The sequence below is a fragment of the Geotrypetes seraphini genome, chromosome 6 (genome assembly GCF_902459505.1).
Source record: "Geotrypetes seraphini chromosome 6, aGeoSer1.1, whole genome shotgun sequence".
NCBI classification, from domain to species: Eukaryota; Metazoa; Chordata; class Amphibia; order Gymnophiona; family Dermophiidae; genus Geotrypetes; species Geotrypetes seraphini.
Window position 1 is genome coordinate 37,475,733 of NC_047089.1, and position 25,640 is coordinate 37,501,372.

The 25,640-nt window shown below is 43.8% G+C and overlaps 1 protein-coding gene across 6 annotated transcripts in view; it reads right to left on the bottom strand.

Annotated features, from left to right (window-relative positions):
- CWF19L2 (CWF19 like cell cycle control factor 2) overlaps positions 1-25,640 on the bottom strand; it is a 348,561-nt gene that overhangs the window by 259,332 nt on the left and 63,589 nt on the right. For all 6 annotated transcript variants that reach the window (XM_033949144.1, XM_033949149.1, XM_033949147.1 and 3 more), the window contains exon 9: positions 14,732-15,471. In XM_033949144.1, the coding sequence (XP_033805035.1) occupies positions 14,732-15,471 (740 nt within the window). The remainder of the gene's footprint in view (positions 1-14,731; positions 15,472-25,640) is intronic.

Consider the following 25,640-nt stretch of genomic DNA (forward strand, 5'->3'; position numbering starts at 1 on the left):
GATATATTGATAGTCAGGTGGTTAGAACCATACAAAATACTTTGCCAGTTCTGGCATATTATATAAATGCAGATAGGAGTTCAGCAACAAACACCACATGTATGATTATGGGAAGATTAGGTCCTTACCTCAATAATCCTCTTTCTAGTAGAAAGCCATATGAGTCAAACAACTGGGTTTTATCCTCCACTGGTCGTGAGACCCTGCAGAAGGCATCAATCACATTCTTTTCTCTGCATTCACCAACTTCCTCAGTGGGCTGTGCCCCAGCTCCTCAGTTCATACCAAAGTAATGCCAAACTCTGTAATAATAAACATTTAAGAAGGAGGGTACAGGGAACTTCCTGAACAAGATGGCAACAAGAACCAAGGTGGAATAATCAACAAGCCACCTAGCTAAACACAACTTCCACTATAGAATGATATTAAAGACGTATGGAATGACTGCACTAATAACCATGAAGATTTACACTCCGTCATTTGTTTTTTAGTAATTTTATTTCATCTCACATTTTGAACCTGCTTTACAGTGAAAAAGCAACCATCTGGCAATACATGCATGTCTGAAACACAAAATTTAAAGGGTGGGCCTTCAAGGCTCATATGCCTTTCTATCAGAAAGAAAATTACTGAGGTAAGAACATGATCTTCCCTTCTAGTGGAAAAGTGCATATGAGTCTTGAACAACTGGGACGTAACAAAGCAGTCCCTTGAGTCTCTAGGGTGAGGCAGTAAGAATAAGGAACATGAGTACAGAATGTCAGGTGTAACTCTGGGTAAGAGCGAACAAGAAAAGGACCTGGGTGAACTGATAGATAGGACCCTGAAACCATCAGCACAATGTGCAGCAGCGGCAAAGAAAGCAAATAGAATGTTGGGCATGATAAAGAAGATAATCACGAGTAGATCGGAGAGGGTCATAATGCCGTTTTATAGAGCAATGGTCAGACCCCACTTGTTATACTGCGTCAAACATTGGTCTCCCAACCTAAAGAAGGATATAAAACTGCTGGAGAGGGTGCAGAGACGAGCAACGAAACTAGTAAAAGGTATGGAGAAACTGGAATACGAGGATCGACTTAAGAGATTGGGATTGTTCTCTCTTGAGAGATGATTGAGACCTTCAAAATACTAAAAGAAATCAACAAAATAGAGCAGAAAAAATTATTCACATTATCCAATTTGACACGGACAAGAGGACACGGAATGAAGCTAAGGGGGGACAAGTTCAGGACAAATATCAGGAAGTTCTGCTTCACGCAGAGAGTTGACACCTGGAATGCTCTCCCAGAGGAGGTTATTGCAGAATCGACCGTTCTAGGATTCAAAAGCAAACTAGATGCACATCAAGGGCCACTACCCTGGCCTCCACCCATGAAGAGACTATACCCCTAGATGAATGCGTCCACAAGGAAATAGACTATGGCTTCCTATACCAAATATATGTGGATGAAATCGTCATGCAAATCCATCAAGAAATGGTAACTTTAGAGGCTGGTCTACCCAGCGATTTGTATTCATTACCACAAACAGATGATCAGACAGACAAAATTCATTCATCACCTCAAGACTGCGCAGATTTCTTCTGACCTCCAGTCACTTAAGTCTTGTCCTTACTCTTTGAGTCTGTAGAACTAAACATGGGCAGATGAACTTCCTGATTGACATGGAATCTCAAAACCACTCCAACCTCTGTGAATCTGAGAAAAGGCTCTTTGCAGAACAAGGCCTGCAGCTCTGAAACTCTTCTTGGTAAGGCTATAGCAATCAGGAACACCATCTTGACCATGAGATCCATGAGCGATGCCTCCTTCAAAGAATGAGTCACTATTTGGCGAATGACTCAGCCTATCACGGGCCAAGGTAGAAATACGAACAACAGACTCATCTCTGGAAATGGCCGGACCAGGGCGTCCATGCCAGCGCTTCCATGCCTGAATCTTCAGCTGAAGAACCGACAGACTTTTCTGTTGGCTGCCATTGCCATAAGGTTGAATGTTCGATGCCCCCAATGCCTCACTATTCTGTCAAAGGCTATTTGAGACAGAGACCATTCCCCTGGGTCCAGGGTCTGCCAGTTGAGAAAGTCAGCTTGGACATTGTCCACTCCTGTGACATGTGCTGCTGACAGAGCCAACAGTTGGACTTCTGCTCAATTAAACAACAATTGAGTCTCTAGCTTCAATGGAGCACTCTTGATGCACCCCCCCCCCCTTCTGTTGACATATGCCACTGCCGTGTCATTGTCTGAGAAGACCCTTTGCCCTCGAGGGTACTAATCTAATATTCTATTTGTTTGTCGCACATACCTATAAAGGCTCAAGGCGACATAAAGAGTGGAAAAGGGTTGAGGGGAGAAGGAGAGAAGGCAAGAGGGTGGAGTGAAAATGAGAGGGAGAGAGGAAGGGAGAGAAAGGGGAGATCAAGTGTCGAAAAGATGGGTTTTCAGTTTCTTTCAGCATATGGTGTAGTTAGGTTCTGTTCTGGTCATTTCTGTGAGGTTATTCCAAATTTCTACTCCTAGAAAGGTAAGCATGAAGTGCAAAACACATTTGTATTGAAGGTTTTTCATGGATGGCAAATTTAGTAGTATCCTATTGAGGTTTCTGCAAGAACTGGACCATGCCATTGAGAAGAGCTGGATAAAGGGAGCCACTGAGTTTCCGTGAAGTATGTGGTGAATGATGCATGATATTTCGAAAGTTATTTGTTACTCTGCAACGACTGTAGAACTAGCCAAATGGCTCAAAGTTCCAGCCTGTTGATCAACCATTTTTTCTGGGAGAGCGACCATCGTCCGTGAACTGGATGCCCCTAACAATTACACACACCCTCAGATACCCTACCACCATGACCATCACTTTGGTGAAGGTGTGAGGCATATGGAATCTCAAGTACTTCCTGTGATCAGGGAATATGCAGATAAACCTCTGTAAGATCTAGATAGGCTAGAAATTTCCCCGGCACTATCAAATCAATGACTGCACACTCTACATGTGGAATCAAGGAACTATGTGTGCCGCAATGACCAACTTTAGATCAAAGATCGGTCTCCAGTCTTCTGAATCTCTCTTGGGCATGATGAAGTAGATAGATAGAGTTATCTGCCGAAGTCTGAATCTGTTGCTGGAATGGGCTCTACACCTCAGATTTCCATGAGTCGCTTCACTGTCACTCGCACTTTGACTGCCTTCTCTGGCCGGCTGGCTGAAGAATCCACAAACAAGTCCCACATAAGGAGGAAGAACTTGAGCTTGTAACCCTCTCAAAAAACTAAGACTCAGCTGTTTTAACAAATCCTCACCCAAGCCTCCCAATGAACTGACAACCTCTTGCCTATCTGTGGAGACATGATTGCCAAACTGGCATGTTGTTTCATGGAGACTGCAGATGGGCAGGAAACAGAGGATTGAAGCCATCTAGAGGAACCAAATCTCTTTTGAGAACCCAGATATGGAGCTTTGCACAGAGGATAAGAGGCAATGTTCAATTGTTGATTAAGAATTGGTTATCGGGAAATCAAAGATGGCTGCTACAGCAGCAGCAATTTTGTGCTAAAAAATGGACTTGAGGAGCTAAATCAGAGTTCAAAAAACTGCAAAAAAGGGTTTTTGGAGGGAGAGGACCTGAAGCTTGGCCACAGAAATGTCCAAAAATGCAATTTTCAGACACCCCCTACTCCCTCCATTTTCCACATAGACTTCTATAGTCTGTATTCACTGTGTCCACACTGGTGCTGAGAACATAACAGCCTTACTGGATCAGATCAATGGTCCATCAAGCCCAGTAGCCCGTCATCATGGTGGCCAATGCAGGTCACTAGTATCTGGCAAAAATCCAAATAGCAGCAACATTCATTGTTACAATCCAAGGCAAGCAAAGGGTTCCCCATGTCTATCTCAATAACAGACTATCGACATTTCATCCAGGAATTTGTCCAAACCTTTTTTAAAACCAACTACATTAACCGTTCTTTCCACATCCTCTGGTAATGTGTTCCAGAGTTTAACTATTCTCTGAGTGAAAAAATATTTCCTCCTATTGGTTTTAAAAGTATTTCCCTGTAACTTTATCGAGTGTCCCCTAGTCTTTATATTTCTGACAGAGTAAAAAAAAAAAATCATCCCACATGTACCCATCCTACACCACTCAGGAGTTTGTAGACTTCAATCATATCTCCCCTTAGTCATGTCTTTTCCAAGCTAAAGAGGCCTAACCTTTTTCATACAAGAGGAGTTCCATCCCCTTTATCATTGGTTGCTCTTCTTTGAACTTTTTTAGTTCTGCTATACCTTTCTTGAGCTAAGGCGACTATATCTGAACACAATACCCAAGGTGAAGTCACACTATGGAGTGATACAGAGGCATTACAACATTCTTAATCTTGTTAACCATCCCTTTTTTAATAACTCCTAGCATCTTGTTTGCTTTTCTGGCTGCTGACGCACACTGTGTGAAAGGTTTCAGCATATTGTCTACAATGACATCCAGATCTTTCTCTTGGGCAGTAACCCCCAAGTTAGACCCTAGCATCTGGTAACTATGATTTGGGTCATTCTTTCCAATGTGCATCACTTAGCATTTATCCACATTAAATTTCATCTGCCACGTGGATGCCTAGTCTTCCAATTTCCTAAGCTAAGCCTGTAATGTTTCAGAATCTGCATGCATTTTAACAACTTTTGAACAGTTTAGTGTCACTCGCAAATTTAATCACCTCACTCGTTGTTCCAATTTCCAGATCATTTATAAATAAGTTAAATAGCACTGATTCCAGTACAGATCCCTGCAACACTCCACTATTTACCCTCCTTTATTGAGAAAAATGGCCACTTAACCCTACTCATTATTTTTTATCTGATTAACAATTATCAATCCACAACTAAACATTGCCACCTATCCCATGTCACCTATCTTTCATTTTCTCAGGAGCCTCTCATGAGGAACTTTATTAAATACTTTCTGAAAATCTAGATATACTACATCAACCAGCTCACCTTCATCCACGTTTATTCACACCTTCAAAGAAGTCAAGCAAATTGGTGAGACAAGATCTCCCTTGGCTTAACCCATGCTGAATCTATCCCATTAAATCGTGTTTGTCTATGTGTTCCACGATTTTACTTTTTATAATTGTTTCCACTATTTTACCAGGCACTGAAGTCAGGCTTACCGGACTATAATTTCTCAGATCTCCTCAGAACCCTTTTTAAAAATCAGTGTAACATTGGCCACCCTCCAATCTTCAAGTACTACAGACGATTTTAGTGGCAGGCTACCAATCAATAACAGCAGGTCAGCAATTTCATGTTCAAATTCTTTTAGTACCCTGTGATGTATTTATCATTTTTTAACTTGTCAATTTGGCTTAGTACGTCTTCCAGATTCACCGAGATTTCTTTCAGTTAACTCCATGGCCAAGCTATAACAATTGAACACCATTAATGGTACAGGTAGATCTCTTATATTTTCTTCCATGAAGACCGAAGCAAAGAATTCATTCAATCTTTCCACTATGCCTTATCCTCCCTGAGCATCCCTTTTGCTCCTTGAGCATCCAATGGTCTCACAGGTTTTCTGCTTCTGATATACCTTAAAAAATTGTTACTTGGAGTTTTTACCTCTTTGGCAAGTTTCTCTTCATATTCTCTATTAGCTTTCTTTATCAATGCTTTGCATCTAACTTGCCAGTGCTTATGTCTTGTCTTATTTTCTTAATTTGGATCCTTTTTCCATTCTTTAAAGGATTTTTTTTTTTTTTGGCTCTAATAGCCTCTTTAACATCACCTTTTAATGCCAGCTCTAGTTTTCTCTTCTTTCCACCTTTGTTAATACATGGAAAACATCTGGTCTGGGCTTCCGTGGTGGTATTTTTAAATAACATCCCTGCCTGGTTTACAGTCCTAACCTTTGCCACTGATCCCTTTAGCTTCTTCTTAACCATTTTTATCATTTTATTGTAGTCATCCTGTCAAAAATTAAGTACCGCTAGAGTAGATTTCTTTAGTGATGTCAATCCAGTTATCAGCTCAAATTTGATCACATTAAGACCACTGTTTTCCAGCAGACTCAACACAGTTACCTCCTGTACTGTCTTACATTTCACTAAGGACCAAATCTAAAATAGTTCAGATGCCTGTTTCTTTGGGCTGCCAGCAGGACCAAAGCCTGGACTGAACCTCTAACCCCCACAGAATCCCTCTCAACATTGGAGGAAGGGAAATGCAGCAAGCACCTGCTAGAGCTACATGGGCTGATTTGGGGCCATACAGCATACACTCAAGCTCCGGATGTATCTGGATCTCCCAAGGGAATGGTCCCTGAGCCTAAAATCCGACTAGTGTAGGCTGGCTAGACAGGTGCCCTGTACAAGAGGGAATCCCACTAACAACAAAACTCTGCACAGAGAGTCTGTGTCTTTTCACAGCCAAAGCTGTCCCAGGACTGCTGGGAACCTCTGCAGCACTGAAAGTCTCAAAATCTGGATCAAATAACCTAAAAAAAAAAAATAAAAAAAAAAGATATCTGAGAGCAGATCAGAAAGACACCTTCAGTCTCGCTTGCAAAAGGAAAGACTGAGGAGCTGGGGCACAGCCCACTGAAGAAGGAGGTGGAGGCAGAGGAAAGAATACGATTGATGCCACTGTAGGGTCTCGTGACCAATGGAGGATAAAACCTAGTTGAGCAAGATTCATATGCCGTTTGCACTAAAACAACCAGTTATGAAAAGATTGCATGCATGCACTCAGGGCAAATAGCTCCAAGCTCTCAGAAAACAAATCCAGTCTCTGGAAGCTACAGTGGCAGACCTGAAGGAATTGCTGCAGACAGATAAGTATATAAAATAAACTTTCAGGGAGATAGTAAAGTAGTCCAAACTTCTGTCTGGAAGCCCCTCTTCTGCTTTAGAGAAGAAAAGTCACCTAGAAGGAGAGCAACACCTTGATATGGCAGAAAGTAATCTTTGGTTAGAACTTGCCTCTTAGTTAATGAGGCATCCTTTCAAACTGAGGATGTATCTCCAGCCACACATGCCCAGGAGAAAAGAGTTCAGACTGACAAAATCGTTGGCAATTCTACCATTAGGAATGTAGATAGCTGGATGGCCAGTGAGCATCAGAATTGCTTGGTAACTTGCCTGTCTGGTGCTAAGGTGGTAGACGTCATATATCAACTAGATAAGATTAAAAGTCAAAAGCCATGGTAGATATAAGTATCAATGACATAAAAAGATGCAGGAGGAAAGTTCTAGAAGGCAAATTTTAGACTTTTAGGTAGAAAGTTGAAATACAAAACCTTCAGGGCATTAATTGTCAGAAATTGTGTCCCACCCAACACACACAGAGAGGACCCATGAAGCAGGGAGAAATCTGGAGCCTCAGAGTGTGAATGGGGCAATGGTTCAAGGAAGAGGGCTTTACATTTGTAAGGAACTGAGCAATATTTTGAATAGGGGGCACCTATTACAAAAGGACAAGCAATGCATTGTGAAATCAAGCTGCTGGCACTAATGTTGAAATTGAAGATAAAACAGCTTTTAAATTAGATCTTTGTGAAAAGCCAACAATAAATGTTTCCGAAAGTAGTATCTTTAAAAAAAAACAATACTGACAGAGATGCAGTTAGAATATCATAATAAAGATGAAGTGATAAAGACTGAAATAGCCCAGTATTTTTAAAAAGAAGAGAGGTACATAATTACAAATTACCACCAACTGCTCAGCAGGTTATGAACACAAATTTAAAAAAAAAGTAATTTGTATGCGAATGCAAGAAGTCTGTAAAATAAGGCTGATGATGAATGTACAGCACTAAATAAAAATGTAGAAATAATGTGGGGGAGGGGTACTATATAAATTGCACAACCACATACATGTGAAATAAGTATGCATATAGAAAGTGTATGCCTAGAAATGTTGATGAGTGGAATACAAATTTTTTGACTAAAATGTTTTAAATAAATAAATATGGACACTGCAATACACATACATTTTTTAAACTACACAGGTATAAGTTTAGAGTACACACACACATTTACACCTTCTTTAGAGCAAGGGTCAATTTGTCAATGTATGTATGCTATGGGGGCTAGATGTCAGAGACTATTTTATAAAAGTATACAGGCAATTTGGATCAGAAACCCTCTTATGTTTAGTCTGGTGGAAACTGGGGGGAAGGAGACTGTGAGGGTCGAGATCATACTCAAAACAAATGCTGTGATTTTTGACTCTCGGACTGCTTATTTTTTCTTGTATTTCTCAACAAATATTTGTCAAGGTGCTATTGACTTTGACTTGGAAGACAGACCCCCAAAAATACTGTGCTCCATTTGATCATGTCTTTTTTCCAAAGCCATACATATTCAGTTAAACTTCCCTCTTCATCTCATCTTTCTTTAGGAGTTATTCAAGGTACAATTCATGTTCTCATACTATTTAGTCTCTTTCTGTCCCGCTCGCAATAAAACAGAGTTTGGGCCTTTGTGGACACATGTTCACGGATGATATTTAACTTATCTGCTACACTGACCAATCCAGTCCTGATTTGGCTAATTTGAATAAAGGCCTGGATACTACAGCTTCCTGATTTAGGTAGCAGTATACGTATTTTGTATGAAACAATCCCATAAAGTCAAAAGTGATATGGGTTTCACAGCATCCTCCCCTACCATCTATTCATTCTTATATCCCTAAAACTCCAATCCTCCTCTTTGACAGCATCACAGTTCCAGCTTTTAAATTTTATTATTTCCTATCTTTTGATTCTCTGATTACATCAGCAGTTACATCCTTTTATTTCACACTCGGACAAATTTGTTCAACAAAACAATTCTTCTTTCCTGACAAGTTAAAGACCTCAGTCTTTGCTCTTTCCTCTCAATCCTCTATTTAAAAAACTGCAGTTTCTCCATAATATGGCATCCATATTACGCCGTTTATTTAAAAGTTTGATAACCTGCCATTTCTGCACACAAAAGTCAAAGCAGTTTGAAATTAAAAGGTTTAAAATAAAAGGTTTAAGAAAAGAACATCAGTGTCTGATAGGACAAAAAAGCACATCTCTTTCATAGGCATTAAAACCACAACACATTGGGCTCCTTTTACGAAGGTGTGTTAAGTGTTTTAGCGCGCGCACTGGATTAGCCCGCGCTAGCCGAAAATCTACCCCCTGCTCAAAAGGAGGCGGTAACGGCTAGTGCACAGGGCAATTTAGCGTGCGCTATTCCGCGCATTAAGGCCCTAGCGCAGCTTTGTAAAAGGAGCCCATAATCTATAATAAGAGTATTACATAAACTAAAACAAACTCTCACCCTGGAAGCTGTCCAGTACCACAGATCAGCTATAGACATCCCAATCAAGTAAATAGAGAGACAAAGTCCTAACAAGGATTAACTGAACTGCCAGAAGTAAATTTTTTTAAAAAATTTTTTTACCACCACCTTAAATTTTGAAAATGAGTGCTCTAATTGAAGATATGATGGCATGTTATTCCAAAGAGCTGGAGCCAGGAAATAATAATCTACCAAGCATGTCAATTCATAATAGGCTTGTCTGGGTGAAGGTAAGACTAAACAATTAAAATCAAGGATCGGAGAGAGTGTCGGGGGGGTTGTTTTGACAGCGGCAAAATTTTCTGGCAGGTCTGAGCTGTCAAGCCTTACTTTCCTGTCAATGACTGAACCAATCAGCGCTCAGGCAATGACCAAAAGGTAAGACTAGGACCTATCAGACCTGCCAGAAAATTTTGCTGCCAAATGTAGGACTGCGAGGTTAGGGAATCACTCGGCGAGAATAGAGAATCACCTGGAGTGTTTGTTTAAATATTAATGACCTTGTTGTAATACATTTGCATGGCAGAGTTGGAGACTGCTAGAAAAGACCACAGTAAGCCGTTTTGATAATTCACCGCTAAAATACATGAATGCTAAACCAACTGGAACCAGTTTAGCAACCACGTTAAAGTTTTGAGAATCTTCCCCTTAGTGTGAACGTGCACTAACAGGACATGCTAATAATCCTTGCCTTAACTGCTTAATGCACTTTAGTAAAAGGGGTCCCTAACAGTATTTATATTCCAAAAAGTCCTGGGTCACACAAGAACAACTGTGACAAAAGAAAATTGAGAATGGTCAAACAACTGCATGCATTCAAATGAAACACTTCCAAAGTATTTTCTGGACCCAACAAATATATACTTGGATTTTCTGCCTTATTCTTTATTATTTCTCCCTAATTACATTTACACAGTACAGTACACCTCTGGGCATTTTTTTGTTTAAAATACATGTAAACAAGTCAATATATTCATTCTTCATTCTATTACTTTTGCACTTACTGAACACATTTCCATTTCTTCAGAGTTCAAAATGGAAACTCTGACCTCTAATCAATGAATAAATGCATGAACTTTAGAAATATTTGACTGTGGTTATTCTAGTTCTATTTAGCTGGAAGTTAAATTGGAAGAACATCAGTATGCAGTCATAAATGGAAGCCAGTTTTTCAGCTTCTACATTATGTGACCAGCAGAGCCGAATTAAGGCATAACTAGGCATGTGCTTGGGGCCCAAAAGTTTACCGTTAGATGTGCTCAGTATTCAGGAGGCTAGGATTACCAACTAACTATATTTCTTCAGAGCTCTAAAAATGTGTAAGCTACCTGTTTCAAAGCCAGAAGGCTAGCTAAATATGTGGATATTTTTAGAGTTTAGCCCACTACAGCATCCCTTTTACAGTGTAAAGGCTGTGGTAGGACCTAGCCATTGAGAAGCCTTCTAATTACAGGAAGGCGAGACTTTGCTGTGACGGGTGTGGAGGAAGTTGAGATCTGCACAGGGTCTTTGGAAAGAATCAGTGGAATAGGTGAATGTTCTGGGGGAGACTGTTGAAAAGGAATAGGACTGAAGAATGAGGGGAAGTGTGAAGGGTTTGCTGTCAGCTAAGGAAAAAGAATGGCAGTAAATGCCAGAATATTCTTTGGTGGGCAGACTTAGGGGTGGAGGTTTCCAGACATCCAGGTGCGTGGATGGACTTTCCAAAACCCGGCAGTTTGTATGGGTTTTAGAAAGCCCTGATGAGCTCCGGCTGCATCTGGAGGGCCTCTGAACACGCGTGAATGACGTCACACACATCCGCGCATGCTCCAGGCCCTCCAGATGCGGTAGGAGCTCATCAGGGAAGATGATAGGAGGCTTTGTAGGGGGCGGGTCTAGGGGGTGGAATGGGATGGGGCTGAAGGCAGAATGGGGCGGAGCTGGAGGTAGAATAGGGTGGGGACCACATGTCCGTGGTTTTGTGGCCCAAAATATGGTAACCCTAGGTGGGGGGTCACTGCCTGAGTGTACACATGAACAGCGGGACTTGTGTATGTTTCTGTGTCTGGTGAGGACAGTCTCATATAAATAAATGTTCCCTTTGAAATTCTAGGCTGGAATGGAGACGTTCACTGTTACTAATGTAGCTGTGCACGTTCAAACTGAAAGGAAGTTTTCAGCCCAGGGAATTTACTATTACCTATTAAATTACTTGGTAAATTCCTTTGAACACTGTCCTAATACTGCCTCCACTTTGCCTACATTCTTTCATGAAGCATTAATTTAAAAAAAAAAAAAGAAAAAAAAACCTAGGGCTGCAAGATTACAAATTGTAATCTCTGTCACAGGGACCGAGGAAAGATGGCGATTGAGCAGGACGTGTGTATGTAAGCTCCCGCTGTGGCGTTGCTATTTTTCTTGGTAAAATTTTTTCTACATACTTTATTTTGATGCCTAAGAGAAGAGAAAGGCAGAGGATTACCTCTCAACCTCTGTCGGCAACTTCTACACCGCGCCAGGCTGTTATTAGAGCCTTCACAGTCCCTTCCGCTGCTGAGTCTCAGGAAAAGCTCAGCCTGGATGGAAAACTTTCGTAGAGCCCATCAGGTCCTGACCCTCCCCCCCAGCTCCCGGAGAGGCAGAAGTAGTGAACCTCGGTTGGAGGGTCCTCAAGAGTATTTGAGTGCGATGGAGTCGTTGCAGCCTGTAACCCTGGAGGGGGAAGCTTTGATGCTTTCTGTGTCATCGCAGTCGAACGGAGGGTTACTTTGTAACCCTCAAAAAGACAAAGTAATATCCTGTTGGGGCGGACCTCCCATTCAGTGCACGCATTTGGCATGTATGCAAATGTCAGGGCACAATTGTCGGCATGCATTTGACAGGTCATCCATAATCCCTGATACCAATTGAAATCAACACTTCAGATCTTATAATGTACCAGCATAAGATTGTAGAAATCCAGGACTGGGCTAATAAGACATAATGAAAATCATAGTTTCCTGGTCTTGCTTGAGTTTCAGCAAAGTCTTCCCTATAAGAGGATATGCATACAGATGACCCGATTCCCAATCCAGGAGAAAGGCATGCTATGCTATTTTGTCCTGTGATCTGAGCCTGAAGCAATACTGAGGGACTTTGTGACTGAATGAAGTTGCAAAGAGATCCACCAAGGGGGTGCCCACACTCAGAAGATATCCCAGGCAACGCTTGCACTGAGGGACCACATATGTGGTTGCATAACTCTGCTCAGTCTTTCGGCCAGGCTGTTGATTTCCTCACCAGGTATGTGGCTCCGAGTACCACATTGTTCTACAGGGCCCAATTCCACATCCTAATGGCCTCCTGAAACAGAGGGTACGATCCTGTTCCCTTTTGCTTGTTGGAATAGTACAACACAAACTTCTTGTCTATCCAAATTTGTACAATTTTGTTGACTAGCCAATCTCTGAAAGCCTTTAGCGCAATGTAGATTGCCTGGAGCTCCAGGAAGTTGATATGAAAATCTTTCTCTTAGGCTGACTATGAATCCTGAGTGGGAAGTCCATCTAAATCAGTTTTCCATCCATCGTCAGCACTCTGTGATGCTGAGAGATTTGGAATGAATTCCACTGTCAAATTGAATTATATTGTCCACCAGAGGAGGAACTGCACTAGGTCTGGTGTTATCCAAATAACATCTGCTAGATTTCCAAAGGCCTGAGACCAGTGGGAAGCTAGGGTATGCTGGGTTCTTCTCATATGTAGTCGTGCCAAGGGAGTAACATGCACTGTGGAAGCCATGTGGTTCAGTAATCTTAGCATCTGCCTAGTCGTGACCTGCTGGCAGGAGCAAACCTGAGTGGTGAGGGCAAATAATGTGTTCAAAGGGAGAAAGACATGCTGGGGCTAGCCCTGTTGGGCAGAGCGAGGAGGAACATACCTACACCTTTGTGAGTAGTAGGACGCCCTCTTCAACTTTCCAACTACGTCTTGAATGAGGAAGATCCAGAAGGTATTTGCCAGGAGAGAGTGTTGATGGTATCAATATGTTTCTTGATAAGGTATGCAACCACTTCCACCTTCTCTCCAAAAAAGTTATTTATCATCCTGGAAAGTAGCATCCACCAATCGATGCTGAACAACTGGTTCCAAGTCAGATACACGTAGCCATGAGAGTTTACACATCACTATACTTTGTGCAGAGATCCTGGATGCTACATCAGAAGTGTTATAGGCGCCCCGAGCCAGAAATTTCCTGCACGCTTTCTGCTTTCCAGATAACCTGCAAAGCAATTCATCCTGCTCCAGTAGCAGAGTATCTGCCAAATCCAGCATACTGAGCACTAAGGACTGCAAGTAGATACTAGAGTACAGCTGATGTGACTGATTGTGGGAAATGAGCATGGAGGCTTGATACATCTTCTACCCAAAGGAGTGGGGCACCGAGACATAGTCTCTTGAACCTTTAGTCCACTTGAGCATAGATTCCACAACCAAGGAATGAGGAGGTAACTGGAAACTGTAACTGCAAACACCCGCTTACTTTATATCAATGGTTCCCAACCCTGTCCTGGAGGACCACCAGTCAGTAGGGTTTTCAGGACAGCCCTAATGAATATGCATGAGAGAGATCTGCATATAATGGAGGTGCCAGGCATGCAAGTCTGCTCCATGCATATTCATTAGGGCTATCCTGAAAACCTGACTGGCTGGTGGTCCTCCAGGACAGGGTTGGGAACCACTGCCTTATATCATATCCTGATGCACTAGGAATGGGCGTTAGAAGCAGAGACGATCTTATTGCATTGAGCTTAATGCTTAAAGCCATTGGGAGCCTTCGATTACATGGAAGGAAAAAATGCCATGGCTAAATCAAATGACTCGATGGTGTAAAAATGACTCAATGGTGAAAAAAGGAGCACTCATAAGAAAAATGAAGAAATGTAGTGTCCCAACTGAAGCTCAGGTCTAAGAGGGCCCGCGAGCCACAAAAAAGAAAGGAAACAAACACAAGCAAAAGATTACAAAACTAATGGGAAGGGTTTGAGGAGTATTATCAAAAGTAAAATGAAGAAAAAATGTTATGGGAAGTCACCCAACAATTAAAATCATCTGAAAGAAAACAAGGCTGAAAGGAGTCATGATCACACACGTCTCTCTCTTGCAACACATGTCAAAGTCTCTCTCTCTCTCTCTGCTGGTCCCACGCTAATGAAGACAGATACATCACCCACATATGAGATAATGTAGCCTGCTTGTCCTCAGAGAATATAAATTCCAGTTTTTCTTTATTTTACGAAAAGCTGAACCTTTTGTACCTATGGTAAGATAAAGTCTTTCCAACATAGTAGTTGTCTTAATATTTATTTCTAACCCAAACCACTGTATAATATTGTTTCTATTTCTGATGTTATTATAGGAAAAGAAAATACAGGATACCTGGAAGTTGATGGTTTATGGTCTGTCAATAGTCTTCTCTTATCAGGACTGTCAGTAAGATGTTCTCCTTGTGGTTCACATCTTTCAGTTTTTGCAGTTTCTTCCAGGTTGATGATAATTTTGGGAGAGACCATGGGATTCTCATTTGGCTGTTCTTGCTCCTTTGCTTCTTTTGTTTGTGCTTTGCACCATGGTGGAGAATCCTCACTATCATTCTGGGGTTTTCGAAAACTGTTCCTCAGAAGGCTTCGTGATGAAGATGAATTCCTCTGTAGTTCACAGATTTGATTTCTGGTTCCACAAATTGTATCATCATCATCATCATCATTATCACAGGGCTTCAAAAATTTGTATTTCAAACTGCTGTGAGAAGTTCTCAGTGGATTTGACCCTTTGACTGCAAGTCTAGAGATACAGTCTCTTGGCTCTGATTCAGAAACTGTATTCTCAGGTTCTTTACCATCATCTCTCAATCTTTCTCTAGGATACTCTCTGTGCTCATGCTGGAATGCTTTACTGTCCTGGTATCTAGAAGAATCCTTATAGAAATTCTGAATTCTATCGCCCTTATCTTGTTCTTTGCTGTCCATTTTTCGTTCTCTCTTTACTTTTTTGTCAAATTCTGTATCTGAATATTTTAATTTTCTCCATTTTTCCCTTCTAGTTTCATGTTCTTTTGCACTGTAGACAGATGCAGCTTTTTTAGCTTCTTCCATTTTACTCTGGAATATCTTCACAGACTGCAAAGAACAAATTATGCAAAATGTTACAAATATCTACTGTTCCTAAGTGTAACTTACTTTGAGCTACTACTGAAAGAGAAAAAGGCATGAACAAAATCCCATTCCTTTCCTTTCCACGGATGAACAGAGAAACATATACACAACAGATATACACTGGCTCTGTAATAATAATTATCTGAGGAAAAAAGGAGCTTTTAAAGCACAGTTGAAAAAGGCAAAGAAGCTGACCTTGTAAAGAAAAGCTGTCTTTATGGGTACATTAAAGCTCCCAGAGATTAAAAACAGTTGCCTGACATGGCCATTTCTCTGTAATAATGATTATCTGAGGAAAAAAAGGAGCATTTAAAACACAGTGGAAAAGGCAACGAAGCAGCCTTGTAAAGAAAAGCAGTCTTTACGGCAGGGTCTCTCAAACTGTCTCGAGCCAGGGCACACTAAAGGTAGTGGCCACGGCTTGAAGCACCCAGAAGTGCGTGGATGTCGCCGTGATGACATCACGCATATGCATGACATCATCACGTCGACATCCACGCATGTGCAGAGGCCCTCCAGAAGGGTCCTGAGACGCCAGTAGGGGGTGCCAGCAGGGAAGAGAGCAGGAGAGAAGGAGAAGCACTGGTGCCAGCTGATTGCCTACAGCAGTGTTTCTCAACTACTTCAAGCTAAGTACCTCCTAAGTCTAACAAATATCAACCAATCACAGACCTCCCTAGGCCCACCCAAGCTCTGCCCCAGATCCCATCCCCTTTACTAATTGTAATGCAATTTTTTCCATTCATTTTTCATATGCACACAATAAACACAGCAGATATAAATTTTAAAAACTGACACATTTCAATCACTATATTGAAAATAAAATCATTTTACCTACCGGCGATCCTCTGCAGGCTGCTATAATGCTGTAATTAGCTTTAAAGGTGAGACCAGGAGGCCAGCGGGGAAGTCGGAAGACGCTAGAGAGAAAGGCCTTCGGCGAATCAGACAGCGCTGGCACTGTACCGCATAGGGAAGTCAACTGGCAGGCGCCTCTCTTCCTCCTCAGTGTGCCATGGCACACTTGGAATCTCAGGAGGCACACTAGTGTACTTCGGCACAGTTTGAGATACTTTATGGGTACATTAAAGCTCCCAGAGATTAAAAACAGTTGCCTGACATGGCCATGTTTCGCTAAAATCTGCCAAAATCTATGTCAGGCAACTGTTTTTGATCTCTGGGAGCTTTAACATACCAATAAAAACTGCTTCTTTGCCTTTTTCCAAATTGGATCTAGACCTTCTGCCTTGTTTTTTCATGTTTAAAATACAGACAATACAGACCATAATTTTGGAAGCCAAACACAGAATAACCTAATGATGACAAAATAATATCATGTGATAAAACATCAAGGATCAGTGTATGCCAGAGAAAGAGGTGATATTAAAACTACATAAGGCTTTGGTATTATGTTCTATACTAAAGAATACAATTTTACTTCTTCCAATATATAATAGATATCAGAATGAATGACTTTAAAGAGAAATTCAAACATTTATTAGAGCAGCAGAGCAATTATATCAGGTGATGCTAGTATTGTGGTCACCATCTTAGTCCACTTGAATATCTAGAAATAATAACTACCTTTTGTTGGACTAACTCAAGTTAATCACAGATAGACTGGGTTAGTCCCAAAAAAAGGCTATCATCTACAACTTACTTGTTGACTCATATTTCTCAGGTCAGACAAAAAAGGCTAGTGGGATTAAATATAGAAAAAGGAGATAAAGCAATAAAAGCCCAACACAATAACACATTTCTCCTTCCTCCATCTGCAGACCCATGCATGTCTTGTGGGGAATCAGGGGGAGGAGATAGATATGAGCAGTGTCTAGCATACTTTGTGCTATGGCAAGATTCCGGACATGCCATGAGATATCAGAGAGGAGGAGAGGTGCAGGCACTGGCTGACTGCTTACAGGATGTGCTTCTCGCTACGAGAAGCACATCCTATAGTCAGTCAGCCAGCGCCTCTCATTCAGCACCCTCCCACCAGCGTAGTGATAGCAGGTTCAGGGCCCGGTCTGGAGGGTCTCTATGCTTGTGCAGATGTCGACATAACCACATGCGTGTGGTCATCGCATTGATATCCTCACCATTTCCAATTGTCCTGCAGCCGCGGCCCCGAGTTTAGTGTGCTACAACTACAAAAAGTTTGTGGGACACTGCAATAGAGTATCAGAGGCAGGGAGGGTGAGTAGGAGGAAGTATAAGCAGTCTTTCATTGTGACCGATGATGTATGTGAATTCTGAATGTCTAAGTGATACAAAGGGAAATTCTATAACCTGTGTGTGTAAATGTTTAGAATGCTAGCATTTATGCACACAAATGCAGTATTCTGCAAACACCTGCTTACTTTATTTAGCATATAAGAGCAAGTGAGACGTGCAGGGATAACACGGATGCGATACAGGGCAACTTTCATGTGCATAACTTAAGTTATGTACATTCCCTCTGCACTTAGATGCGTGCACATACACCAGCTCTATGCGAGCCCTTAAAATGCTAAGCATATTGATAGCCAGTTACACTTCTATTCTGTAACAGAACATAGGATCCATTATAGAACTAATTAGAGCCACCCAGCTATAGAATTGCTTCCATGGTGATACATAAGTTGAATAGATTTAGCTTTTTAGACCCTATTCAACAGAAAAATATTCTTCAGGAAACATGTTGATGGATAATTGCTCTTATTTAATATTTGAGGTACCAGGGATAAGAGGGGCATTAGGGGCACTTAGTTAAATTAATGCTCATGACTCATGTTATTACTAACTTTTTTCTTAAAACTGGTGTAATCTCAATAACATTTTCTTTAATGTTATTTGCCTAAGTTTAAATGGTTTGAAATGCAGTATGTTTTACATGAATATCTTATACATACAACTACATCATAAATCAATTATAACAAATGGATTACTGGGTTTTATGCAAACTGGATACATCCAGGGCTCACTCTTAGCGAATTACTAATTTGTCAGACAGTAGTCTATCAGAATAGCATGCCCTGCTGCCATTCTTTAATCTGTGCCCAGCGATTATCTGGGTATAGGCTTAATACCTTGTCAAGACTCTACAGATAAGTTGAATAAAATCTAAAATAAAATATAATATATAAGTTACCTAAAGATATAAGAACTATACCTACAATAACTTTAATAAGCTTTCAGTATATGAGCTAATGAATAAGTTTAATTTAATTTAATTCTTATATACCGCTAATAACCGTGAGGTTTCTAAGCGGTTTACAAAAATGATGCATTAAAAGATACAATAAATAAAAATAAATAAAAATAAATAAGATAGGTACTTGGAAATTCCCTAACTGTCCCAAAGGCTCACAATCTAACTATTTAGCGGCGTTCAGCTACATAATCTTGGTATCTTGTATGAAGTGGAGTGCCGCTTCTGATGGCTCATTAAAATTTATACTTGAATCATGCCTATCAAATATAAACACATTGCAATACTAGGTTCCTCTGAAAAACGTGACTTGTGAATCATCACTGGTTTGGACTCAGACAAAACCCTTTAAACTATTTTCATCCGGTTTATGTGATTCCTTAATCAACAGCTTCTATCAACTTTCTCTGCAATTTCCTTTATTTGTTATACATTTCTTCAAAATTCTTAAGAAAAAGGTTATTGCAATTCAGGGTTTCCCAAACTTGTCCTGGGAACCCTAGAGCAAGTTGAGTTTTCAGGATCTCTACAATTATTTATTGGGATTTATTAACCACCTTTATGAAGAAATTCACCCAAAGCAGTAACAATTAAGAGTTTGGTGCAGATCTCTTAGAATGCCTAAGCAGGTGTGGTTAGGGCCAGAGAATAGGCATGGGTGACTTAGGCATCACTAGGTGTTTGAGTTAGGCACCAATAAATAAGGCCAAATAAAACCTGGGCTAATATACCAGTGCCTAGCAACACCAAGCATGCCTAGGCACCATTAGGCAGGATTTTATAAAGGACATCTAGAGGTTAATCGACAACCACACCAAGTGATATCTACAATGTAGGCGCCACCAGTCATCATTTATAAAATCCAGCCCTCTGTGCATAAAGCACAGTTACTTACCGTAACAGGTGTTATCCAGGGACAGCAGGCAGATATTCTTTACGCATGGGTGACGTCACCGACGGAGCCCACGGTACGGACCTTTTTACTAGAAAGTTCTAGTTGGCCGCACCGCGCGTGCGCGAGTGCCTTCCCGCCCGACGGAGGAGAGCGTGGTCCCCAGTTAGTATAAGCCAGCTAAGAAGCCAACCCGGGGAGGTGGGTGGGTCGTAAGAATATCTGCCTGCTGTCCCTGGATAACACCTGTTACGGTAAGTAACTGTGCTTTATCCCAGGACAAGCAGGCAGCATATTCTTTACGCATGGGTGACCTCCAAGCTAACAAAGAGGGAGGAGGGATGGTTGGCCATTAGGAAAACAAATTCTGAAGTACAGATTGGCCGAAGTGCCCATCCCGTCTGGAGAAAGCATCCAGACAGTAGTGAGTAGTGAATGTGTGAACTGAGGACCAGGTGGCCGCCTTGCAGATTTCCTCAATGGGTGTGGAACGGAGGAAAGCAACAGAAGCGGCCATAGCTCTTACCCTGTGGGCCGTGACAGCACCGTCTAGTGACAGACCGGCCCGAGCGTAACAGAACGCGATGCAAGCTGCAAGCCAGTTGGATAGCGTCCGTTTAGAGACCGGTCGACCCAAACGATTCGGGTCGAAGGTCAGGAAGAGCTGAGGGGACAAGCGGTGAGCCCTTGTACGATCAAGATAGTAAGCCAGGGCACGCTTGCAGTCAAGGCTGTGCAATGCCTGTTCTCCGGGATGTGAATGAGGTTTCGGGAAGAAAACAGGCAACACAATGGACTGGTTGAGGTGAAAAGCTGAGACCACCTTTGGAAGGAACTTTGGATGGGTGCGCAGAACCACCTTGTCATGGTGAAAAATAGTGAACGGTGGATCGGCAACCAGTGCATGAAGCTCACTAACCCTCCTGGCAGAGGTGATGGCAATGAGGAAAAGAACCTTCCATGTCAGAAATTTGAGCGAAGTTGTGGCAAGCGGCTCAAAGGGGGGTTTCATGAGGGCAGATAAAACCACATTCAGGTCCCAGACGACCGGAGGAGGCTTCAGAGGTGGTTTGATGTTGAAGAGGCCCCTCATGAATCGGGAAACCAGAGGGTGAGCCGTGAGAGGTTTTCCTAAGACAGGTTCATGAAATGCCGTGATGGCACTGAGATGGACTCTGATAGAGGTAGACTTGAGGCCTGCGTTGGACAGGGAGAGCAAGTAGTCCAGAACAGTTTCCACCGCTAAAGAGGTGGGATTGTGATGATGACGGAGGCACCAAGAGGAGAACCTGGTCCACTTCTGATGGTAACATTGGAGGGTGGCCGGTTTCCTGGAGGCGTCCAAAATGAGACGGACAGGCTGAGACAGATTTCCTGAAGAGGTCAGCCCGAGAGAAACCAAGCTGTCAGGTGGAGCGAAGACAGATTGGGATGTAGTAGAGACTGATGTTGCTGTGTAAGAAGAGTAGGAAACACAGGTAGAGGAATGGGATCCCTGGAGCTGAGCTGAAGCAGGAGGGAGAACCAGTGTTGACGAGGCCACCGGGGAGCTATGAGGATCATGGTGGCTCCGTCCCTGCGGAGTTTGGATAAAGTCCGTAACATCAGAGGTAGAGGAGGAAAGGCATAGAGGAACCGATCCGTCCAGTCGAGGAGGAATGCATCCGGGGCCAGACGATGAGGAGAGAAGAGTCTGGAGCAGAACTGGGGCAGCTGATGGTTGTGAGGAGCTGCGAATAGATCCACCTGCGGAGTGCCCCAGCGAGCAAAGATGGAGTGGAGCGTGGGAGGATCCAAAGTCCACTCGTGAGGTTGAAGGATGCGGCTGAGATTGTCGGCCAGGGAGTTCTGTTCGCCCTGGATGTAGACAGCCTTGAGGAAGAGATTGCGGGCCGTGGCCCAGGTCCAAATGCGAAGAGCCTCCTGACAAAGGAGGCGAGATCCGGTGCCGCCCTGTTTGTTGATGTAGTACATGGCAACTTGGTTGTCCGTGCACAGGAGCAGAACCTGAGGGCAAAGAAGGTGCTGGAAGGCCTTGAGAGCATAGAATATGGCTCGTAGTTCCAGGAAATTGATGTGATGAAGACGCTCCTGCGGGGTCCAAAGACCCTGGGTGCGTAGGTCTCCCAGGTGAGCTCCCCATGCATAAGGGGAGGCATCCGTGGTGATGGTCATGGAATGCGGGGGCAGATGAAAAAGAAGGCCCCTGGAAAGATTTGAGGAGTTCAACCACCATTGTAGAGATTGCTGAAGAGACGATGTCACAGAGATGGGATGAGAAAGAAGATTCGAGGTCTGCGACCATTGGTTGGCCAGAGTCCATTGAGGTGTCCTGAGGTGGAGGCGTGCCAGGGGAAGCACATGCACCGTCGAGGCCATGTGGCCCAGGAGGACCATCATCTGTCTGGCCGAAATGGAGTGATGAAGGAGCACCTGACGACACAGGCGGAGCAGGTTCCGCTGACGGTCGGAGGGGAGAAACGCCCTCATTAGTGTGGTGTCGAGAACTGCTCCAATGAACTGAAGGCGCTGCGTGGGAAGCAGATGCGACTTGGGGTAGTTGATCTCGAACCCCAGGAGGTGGAGGAGAGAGATGGTATGATGAGTGGCTTGTAGCACAAGTGGAGACGTAGGTGCTTTCACCAACCAATCGTCCAAGTAGGGAAACACCTGGAGGTTGTGAGACCTGAGGAAGGCCGCCGCCACAATGAGGCATTTGGTGAACACCCTGGGTGATGAAGCGAGGCCAAAAGGTAGCACTTTGTACTGATAATGGCGATGGTGCACCTGGAATCTTAGGTAGCGACGTGAAGCTGGATTGATTGGTATGTGAGTGTAGGCCTCTTTGAGGTCCAGGGAACATAGCCAGTCGTTCTGAGAGAGATGAGGGTAAAGCGTGGCAAGGGAGAGCATTCTGAACTTCTCCTTGACAAGACATTTGTTGAGGTCCCTGAGATCGAGAATGGGACGTAGGTCTCCTGTCTTTTTTGGAACCAGAAAGTAACGGGAGTAGAATCCCCGGCCCCTTTGTTCCAGAGGTACTTCTTCGATGGCATTGAGGAGAAGGAGGGATTGGACCTCCCTCAGGAGGAGGGGGGTTTGAGTTGAAAGAGAAGCAGACTCTACGGGAGGATTGTCTGGTGGAAGAGTCTGGAAGTTGAGAGAGTAGCCGTGGCGGATGATGTTGAGGACCCACTGGTCTGATGTGATGACCTCCCAACGGCTGAGAAAAATGCGGAGCCTGCCTCCGATTGGTTGAGGGAGAGGCAATGAGGGTGGAAGACTGGCTAAGCCCTGGAGAGAGGAGTCAAAAGGGCTGAGAAGGTTTGGCAGGAGGAAGAGGCTTGGCAGGTTGATTAGACTGTGCACGAGCCTGGTTGTGTTGTTGGCGAGCCCGCCTAGGTTGCTGTGAAGGTGGGTTAAGCGGCCTAGCGGAGAACCTGCGTTGGTATGAAGACTGTGGTTTGTAAGGCCGAGCAGGAGGGGCCTTCTTCTTTGGTTTAATGAGAGTATCCCATCTGGTCTCATGGGCGGAGAGTTTTTGTGTGGTGGTATCCAGAGACTCTCCGAACAATTCGTCTCCCATACATGGGGCGTTGGCTAGTCGGTCCTGATGGTTGACATCCAGATCAGAGACCCTGAGCCAGGCCAGGCGGCGCATGGCCACAGCAATGGCAGATGCACGAGAGGTGAGCTCAAAGGAGTCATAGATGGAGCGCACCATAAATTTTCTAAGTTGAAGCAGGCTGGAGATGTGCTGCTGGAATAGTGGAACCTTGTGCTCCGGCATGTACTTTTGCATGGCGGAGAGTTACCAGATGTTTCAGGTAGAATGAAAAGTGGAAAGAGTAATTGTTTGCCCTGTTGGCAAGCATGGCATTCTGGTAGAGCCGCTTGCCAAACTTGTCCATAGTTTTGCCCTCCCTGCCAGGAGGGGTAGAGGCATATACACTGGAGCCTTGAGTCTTTTTTAAAGTGGACTCAACCAGGAGAGATTCATGGGGCAGCTGGAGTTTATCAAATCCCGGGATTGGAATAACCCTGTAAAGGCTATCCAGTTTACGGGGTGCCCCAGGGACAGTTAATGGGTTTTCCCAATTTTTATAAAAAGTTTCCCGTAGGATGTCATGCACGGGTAACTTCAGGAACTCCTTAGGAGGTTGATCGAAATCTAATGCCTCCAGGAAAGCTTGTGATTTCTTGGAGTCAGATTCCAGAGGCAAAGATAAGGCCCCCGATAACTCCCTGAGGAATTTTGAAAAAGAAGTTTGCTCAGGTTTAGATGTGGTATCAGGGGCCGAGGGCTCTTCGTCCGACGACGATGCATCCTCCTCGGTACCGAGGGGAGATTCTTCCCAGAGGTCCGGGTCTCTGACATCGGTGTGTGCGTGTCGAGAGACTGGAGTGGAAGGCTCGGTATGATGAGCTTTAGACCGAGACTTGCCTGAGCGTACCGAGACGGTACCGGGGGATGAAGACCTGTGTCTGTCTCGGTCCCGGGAAGAACGGTGCCGGTCAGGTTCGCGGGAAGACCGGTGTTCCGCTCGGTCCCGAGGAGGATCGGATGTCGTCAGAGCGACGGCCTCGGCATGGGCATGGATATGCGGTGCCGAGAGAATGGGCATGGAGGGGTCCATAGGTACCGATGGCGTGGATACCGGTTGGACGGTGTGGGGCTCGGGCCGGTCTGGTACCGAAAGCAGCGGTGCCAGGATAGAGGGCAAGAGCTGTTTAAGTTGCTGTTGGAGTTGTTCCTGCAACTTATCCTGGAGGATGGCCGCAATGCGGTCATCCAGGGGTGGCACCGGAACCACTTTTTTCTGCTTTGGTTCCATGGGTGCCGCTCTACGCTCCGGCGATGAGGAGGCCGATGACGAGGCACTCACCGATATCGGAGCGGAGCGCTTTTTAGTTCGGCGTGGAGCCGAAAGAGCCGGTGTCGCCACCGAGGTGGGAGGGCGCTCAAGGGTGGAAGGCTTCTTAGCCGGCTTACCTGGCGCCGGTGGCGCCGATGTAATGTCAGGCGGTGTCGAGGTGGTCGGTGCCGACTTCGATGGTGCCGCAGTTGAAGGAGTCGAGTCCATAGCCGGGCCGGTGCTGAACAGCAGACTTTGTTGAATTTGGCGATTCTTCAAAGTGCGTTTTTTAAGAGTGGCACAGCGGGTGCACGAGTCCGCCCGATGCTCCGGTCCCAAACACTGTAAACACCAATTGTATGGGTCAGTGAGGGAGATCGGGCGTGCACACCGCTGGCACTTCTTAAAACCGGGCTGCGGGGGCATGAATGGAAACACGGCCTCCGCAAAATCAAACCCCGAGGCCTGGATCGTGACAACAGGCCCCGCCGGGGCAAGGACAAAAAACGAAACAAAAAGAAAATATTTTTTTTTTTTTTTTTGGAAATGAAAGAAAAAAGAACCCGAAGGTAAATAAAACGAAAAAAGAACGCGAGCGGGAAGGCAAAAAGAGGATTTCAATCGGAGTTGAAAAACGCACGTCTTCTTCGCTCCGCGGAAACGAAGAAACTGGGGACCACGCTCTCCTCCGTCGGGCGGGAAGGCACTTGCGCACGCGCGGTGCGGCCAACTAGAACTTTCTAGTAAAAAGGTCCGTACCGTGGGCTCCGTCGGTGACGTCACCCATGCGTAAAGAATATGCTGCCTGCTTGTCCTGGGATAATGACCTTTACAGAATATTAGCTTAGCATTTATTTCACACTTAATTTTGGACACAAGCATTTACACCTACCAAAGGCTAATGTAAATGCTCGCACCCAACTGATGAAAGTTAAACGTGCAAATGCAAGCAATCTTTAACATCGCACCTAATTTCTAGTAATATCTCTGACTCACCCATGCTCCTATCATGGCCACACCTCCATTGGAGCTGCCCACTATGAAATTTAGGCTGCCCACTATGAAATGTTATAGAATAGTGCATAGGGCAGATCCACAGGTAACGCCTAATTACTGCCAATTAAGCACTTGTTATCACCAACAATCAACTGTCATCATCTAATAAGCTAATTAGTTTATGCAAAGATCTGCAATCTAT